The sequence below is a fragment of the Coenobita brevimanus genome, chromosome 115 (genome assembly GCF_032717465.1).
Source record: "Coenobita brevimanus isolate Jiangsu-jjx chromosome 115, ASM3271746v2, whole genome shotgun sequence".
Classification (NCBI taxonomy): Eukaryota; Metazoa; Arthropoda; class Malacostraca; order Decapoda; family Coenobitidae; genus Coenobita; species Coenobita brevimanus.
In genome coordinates, this window is record NC_137068.1 from 5617501 (window position 1) to 5624242 (window position 6742).

Genomic DNA, 6742 nt, shown 5'->3' on the forward strand with positions numbered 1-6742 from the left:
TACCATCACCATCATCATCTTTATCCTCCTCCTCCTTCTCTTCCTCTTCCTCCTCCTCCTTCTTCCACCTCCTCCTCCTCCTCCTCCTCCTCATCGTCATCATCATCATCATCATCATCACCTTTATCCTCCACCTCCTTCTCTTCCTCCTCCTCCTCCTCCTCCTCCTCCTCCTCCTCCTCCTCCTTCCTCCTCCTCCTCTTCCTTCGTCGTCCTCCTCCTCCTAATCATCATCATCATCATCAATCATCATCATCATCACCACCACCACCACCACCACCACCACCACACCCTATACCACACCTTCATCCACCCAATAATCAAGTGTCATATAGTTAAAGGTAGCCCACATTTTCTTATTTCAAATTTATATTATTTTTTCCAATTAATAATATACAGGAAATTTTGGGGGTTACATCTATATTATATAAAGAAAATGATGTTCAAAGTTTTCAAAAATGGTGTTCAGAAATGTTAAAAAATTGTTCAAAATGGTGTTCAAACGGTAAAAATGTTGTTTTAAATGGTGTTCAAAAAAAGTAACAAAGTGTTCAAAATGAACGGCAATATTTCATGGTGGGATAAAAAAAATATTGATTATACATTATATATATATATATATATATATATATATATATATATATATATATATATATATATATATATATATATATATATATATATATATATATACTAGAAATATGAAGAGCAACTCCTTAGAATTTATAGCCATAAAAGTTCTCTCTCTCTCTCTCTCTCTCTCTCTCTCTCTCTCTCTCACTTTTCCTCAATTAAATTCCCCTACCTTTTTCTCTCTGAATTAAATCCCGTCTTTCCCTTGTATTCCTCCCTATAATTCTCTCTCTCTCTCTCTCTCTCTCTCTCTCTCTCTCTCTCTCTCTCTCACACACACACACACACACACACACACACACACTCCTGCATTCTCTGTCCTTTTCTCATTTAAATTCCCGCATCTTTATATATATTAAATACTCCTCTCTCTCTCTCTCTCTCTCTCTCTCTCTCTCTCTCTCTCTCTCTAACACAGCCCTTTCCCCCCTTCAGGCATGCAGCTGGCGAGACGAGCACTCAGCGCCCTTTTCCTGGCACACACGCTCGCAGATGAACCTCACTTTGGACACCCCCCCTGCCACACCCACCCACCCCGGCACCCCAACCCCCTCAGAGAACCCCCCCACTACTATATCAGGTGAGGGGAGGGTTATTCCAGGGGGAAGGGCCGTGTACACAGCACGCCCCGTCTCCCTTCCACGGCCCCCTCGCTTCCGGTGGCACTATGATCCCCCTGAGGAGTCTCCGGAACCGCCCTCTATAGTTGTGGCCGCCCCTAGGTCCTCCACACTACCCCCCAACCCCCCCACCGATACCAGGAAGTCGCCCATATCGTCCAAGTTCCTCCTGGTTCGTGGTAGGGGGGATGGTAGTGACGATGGAGGGATTTTGTCCAGGATTAAAAACGCCCTTACTTCCCTAACTGCTACCTGTCTACCACTACGAGCCACCACACAGGGACAGACCTCACTCTTCTACCTACCCAGGGACTCTGACAACAGCGACGTGGCAGCACAACCCGATGCCAACACCCCACTGCCAACACGGGGTAAGACAGACACCATCACGACCAAACTAAGTATCGAGGAGGACAGGAAGGCAGAAACAAGTGGAGCGACCCTACCCATCATCCCACCGCTCTCTAGGCTCTCCCCCGATCCCACACTGGCTGGCTACGTGTGTTCTCTGCCTGATGATGATGATGATGAACCCTACACAGCCGCCAAGCCCATACCAGCCTCCCTCGCACAGCCGGGCTCAAAAGGCGTCCGGAGCAGAGATGGCCTTCTGACCCCCAGCACATCCGGGGAGACCAAAAAATCAGAGGGTGAGTTTGTGCCGATCAGACTGTTAGATAAGGTCAGTTTTCTCCCTATCCCTTTAGATCAACAACAGAAAACTTGATGACTGTGAAGGCTATCTATCTATTGCCAGACGCCTTAATCCCGTAATGGGTGGCCACAAACAAATCGCCTCCATGTCCCCCACCATTTCACTGCTCTGTTCCCAGCTCACACACCCCTCCCTCATATACCTCTCCACTCCATCCCTCCATCTCATCCTTGGCCTCCCCCTCCCTCTCATCCCCTCCACCTCACTCACATACACTCTCCTCGTTAGTCTCTCACTCTCCATCCTCTCCACATGGCCAAACGTAGATGTTAATTTGACTTCTAGGCGAATATTTTGACTTGGAATAAACTCACTGCCTTAATTTTTTCAGCAATATCAATCCGTATGCATTAAATCTTGCCGTCTCTTGATCAGGACAATTTTACGGCTCTTGCTCCTTCCACAGCACTTCCTCGTGACTAGCATAATAGTGTTAATCTAGTGTTTGCTTAGAATTCAAGATGGGAAGAAGGTAGTTACAGGAGAATGCATGCCAACTGACCTACCTACAGATTTACCAACATCTCTACCAACATCCCTACCAACACCCTACCAACACCACTACTCACAGACCTACCAACACCCAGCATCCTACCAACACCCTACCAACACCACTACCAATATCCTACCAACACCACTACCAACTCCACTACCAACACCAACCATACACCAACTCTTCTTATATTCCAGATGGTGTGACATGCATACCAGCTGACCAACCAACACCACTACCAACACACATGCCAACACCACTACCAACACCCCTATCCACACCAACCACATTATACCAACTCTCCTTATATTCCAGATGGTGTGACCTGCATACCAGCTGACCTACCAACACCCCTGCCAACACCCTACCAACACCACTACCCATACCCTACCAACACCACTACCCACACCCCTACCCACAAACCTACCAACACCCGTACCAACACCCTGCCAACACCCTACCAACACCACTACCAACACCCTACCAACACACATGCCAACACACTACCAACACCTCTACTCTCACCACTACCAACTCTTCTTATATTCCAGATGGTGTGACCTGCATACCAGCTGACCTGCCAACACCCCTACCAACACCCACGGTCAGTGATGGTACCAAAACAGTCAGCACGGTACTTTCGCGTCCTACCAGCTCTTCCACCTGTGCACCGTCACCCTCCCACCTGGACGACACCTTGAGTGCCATCTCGGAGCCAGGTAAAGGGTTTTGTATTTCCCCGCCGCTCAGACTGTGCGATAAAGTTTGTTCCCAAGTTATTAATATTAGTTCTGATATAGCAAGTGACCCCAAAGACGTCTATCTATCTATCTATCTATCTACCCATCTATCTATCTATCTGTCTATTTATGGATCTACCTATCTATCTATCTATCTATCAGTGTCTGGTATATCAACCCACCCTGAATGCAAACACTGAATAATAACGTATGGGTACACACGCCGAGCAAAACATTCTGACGCTACAAACGATGGTCTGGGCAAAATTCCATATAACTGTTGCCTAAGTGTGCGTCCACACTGACTCCATGTGATCAATAAGAGGAAACAAGGCTCAAGGGGCCGTCCAACGTTCAGACTCGAATGCTGCAGTGGCTCCAGCCCGGTGATTCGTTTCCTCTTGTCGATCACGTGTTACGGAGAAGTGTGGCCGCACCTTAAATTAATATAACTTTTTATATTGTGTGTGTGTGTGTGTGTGTGTGTGTGTGTGTGTGTGTGTAGATAGATAGATCGCCTGTTTAACAATTGTCAGTCAGTGTAGGTATATTGAGTTAATAAATTACGCAGTGTGTCCAGGCATCTCGAAATAATCGGATCTTGAATGTGGCTCTCTTGTATTTTGTTTTTCTCTTGGAAGGAACAGTTATGGCGGGCTCCTGGCCTTTGGTTCCTTCTTCCTAGCATTAAAAAAAAAAAAAAAAGGTAATATCAGCAGCTCATCTAACCCATCCTACGCCATACTTTTTTTTTTTTTTTCAATCCAGTGTACCTATTGTGATCGAAGCCTTTCCTGTGAGTCTAGGCATGTACGCATATATTCAGCAATCTATCTATCCATCTACCTATATCTATCTATAAAGACACACACAGACAGATATAGAGTATTTGCACACCATGACTACACTTGGCCACCATCACTGCTGAGTCTCCTTGGTTACTAGTCATATTTACAGATTGTTAGATGCAAACAAAGCGCCTTGTCTACAAATAAGTTAAAATCGAGTCATCCTCCCCCCAAACTCCTCCACATACGCCTCGGACAGCCTGAGTACTCTGAATCTCCTTGGTTACTAGTCAAATTTCCAGATTGTCCACTAAATCCTTCCTCCTCCCCTCAGACAGCCTAAGTACTCCTGAATCTCCTTGGTTACTAGTCAAATTTACATATTTTTGTCCACTAAATCCTTCCTCCTGCTAAAAGACTCCTTGACAACCTTAGTGCTGAATCTCCTTGGTTACTAGTCAAATTTACAGATTATTGTCCACTGAATCCTTCCTCCCCCAAACTCCTCCACAACCTAAGTCCTCTGAATCTCCTTGGTTACTAGTCAAATTTAAAGTGTCCACTAAATCCATCCTCCCCCAGACTCCTCAACCGAGCCTGAGTACTCTTAATCTCCTTGGTTACTAGTCAAATTTCGATATTATTATCCACTAAACTTTCCCTTTTCCCCCCAGACTCCTCGACAGACGCCTTGGACACGCCCCGGGAGGAACAGCCGCTGCTTCGCGTTGACAGGAAGCAGGACATGGACGACAGCACCGATACCTTTGTGTCCGTGCTGTCTACCAGAGAGGTGAGCCACGGACGGTTTCGTAGCTCCTGTTAACTGGCGATTTATTCTGGTACAGGAGGGCTTGTCTAGCAATTTATTCTGGTTGTTAATGCACGGACGGTTTCGCGCACAGATTAACTAGTGATTTATTCTGGTACACGAGAGCTTGTAACACTTCTAAACTTGCAATTCATTCTGGCATTAGGTTCGTAGCACCTCATAACTACCTATTTATTCGTGGACATGGACGACAGCACCGATACCTTTGTGTCCATGCTGTCTACCAGAGAGGTGAGCCACGGACGGTTTAGCAGCGCCTGTTAACTTGCGATTTATTCTGGTATATTTCGTCTTAGGATTAATTTCTTTGCCTTCGTGGGAGCTGCGACAACTTAATTTGCCCCTTGTTCTGGCATGGGAGGGTCCGTAACGCCTGTTAACTTGCGATTTATTCTGGTATACAGCAACTTAGGATTAATTCTGGTATTTATTCCGGTATATTACGCCTTAGGATTAATTACTGTGGCTTAGTGGGACCTTCTGTCACGTGTTCTGGCATGGGAGGCTTTGTAGCGCCTGTTAACTTGCGATTTATTCTGGCATGAGAGGGTTCACAATGCCTGTTAACTTGCCATTTGTTCTGGCATGAGAGGGTTCGTAGTGCCTGTAAACAAGCGATTTATTCTGGTATAGTACACCTTGGGATTAATTTAGTGGCTTCGTGGGATCTTTTAACAAGCGATATATTCTGGTATAGTACACCTTGGGATTAATTTAGTGGCTTCGTGAGACCTTTCAACAAGCGATTTGTTCTGGTATAGTACACCTTGGGATTAATTTAGTGGCTTCCTGAGACCTTTCAACAAGCGATTTATTCTGGTACAGTACACCTTGGGATTAATTTAGTGGCTTCGTAAGACCTTTCAATAAGCGATTTGTTCTGGTATAGTACACCTTGGAATTAATTTAGTGGCTTCCTGAGACCTTTCAACAAGCGATTTATTCTGGTACAGTACACCTTGGGATTAATTTAGTGGCTTCGTGGGATCTTTTAACAAGCGATATATTCTGGTATAGTACACCTTGGGATTAATTTAGTGGCTTCGTAGGATCTTTTAACAAGCGATTTGTTCTGGTATAGTACACCTTGGGATTAATTTAGTGGCTTCGTAGGATCTTTTAACAAGCGATTTATTCTGGTACAGTACACCTTGGGATTAATTTAGTGGCTTCCTGAGACCTTTTAACAAGCAATTTATTCTGGTATAGTACACCTTGGGATTAATTTAGTGGCTTCGTGGGACCTTTTAACAAGCGATTTATTCTGTTATAGTACACCTTGGGATTAATTTCTGTGGTTTCGCTATCACCTGTTAACAAGCGATTAATTCTGGCATAGGAGAGTTCGTAGCTCCTGTTGGCTACCGATTTATTCCCTCTCTCTCTCTCTCTCTCTCTCCTAGGTACCATCGTGTTCCCTAAATTCTCTCTCTCTCTCTCTAGGTACCATCTTGTACTGTACCCTCTCTCTCTCTCTCTCTCTCTCTCTCTCTCTCTCTCTCTCTCTCTCTCTCTCTCTCTCTCTCTGTCTCTCTCTCTCTCTCTCTCTCTCTCTCTCTCACACACACACACACACACTCACCCCCATTTTCTTTCTTCCAGAGCAACATACCCAAGACAGGCTTCGACTTCCTAGACAATTGGTAACGTCTTCAAGAAAACCCTATCCCATGAGTGGATGGTGATGCTGAGGATACCGTCTGGAGGGTGCATGAGGGTTAAGAAAGCTCCCTAACACCTCTTCCTTTCCGATTCATTTTTAAGGAAGCTCCCTAATACCTCTTCCTTAGCGATCTGTTTTTTAAAGAAAGCTTCCTAACACCTCCTCATTAGCGATTCATTTTCAAGGAAGTTCTCTAAAACCTCTTCCTTTCCGATTTATTTTTAAGGACGCTCCCTAACACCTCTTTCTTAGCGATTA

The 6742-nt window shown here is 45.1% G+C and overlaps 1 protein-coding gene across 1 annotated transcript in view; it reads left to right on the plus strand.

Annotated features, from left to right (window-relative positions):
* The window catches only part of LOC145418624 (uncharacterized), a 26487-nt gene extending 19970 nt beyond the window's left edge, over positions 1–6517 (plus strand). Inside the window, exons 4-7 of the mRNA XM_080286989.1 lie at positions 1069–1903; positions 3013–3180; positions 4664–4782; positions 6424–6517. Of these exons, the coding sequence (XP_080143115.1) occupies positions 1069–1903; positions 3013–3180; positions 4664–4782; positions 6424–6468 (1167 nt within the window). The 3' untranslated portion in view covers positions 6469–6517. The remainder of the gene's footprint in view (positions 1–1068; positions 1904–3012; positions 3181–4663; positions 4783–6423) is intronic.
* Positions 6518–6742: the final 225 nt, after the last annotated feature.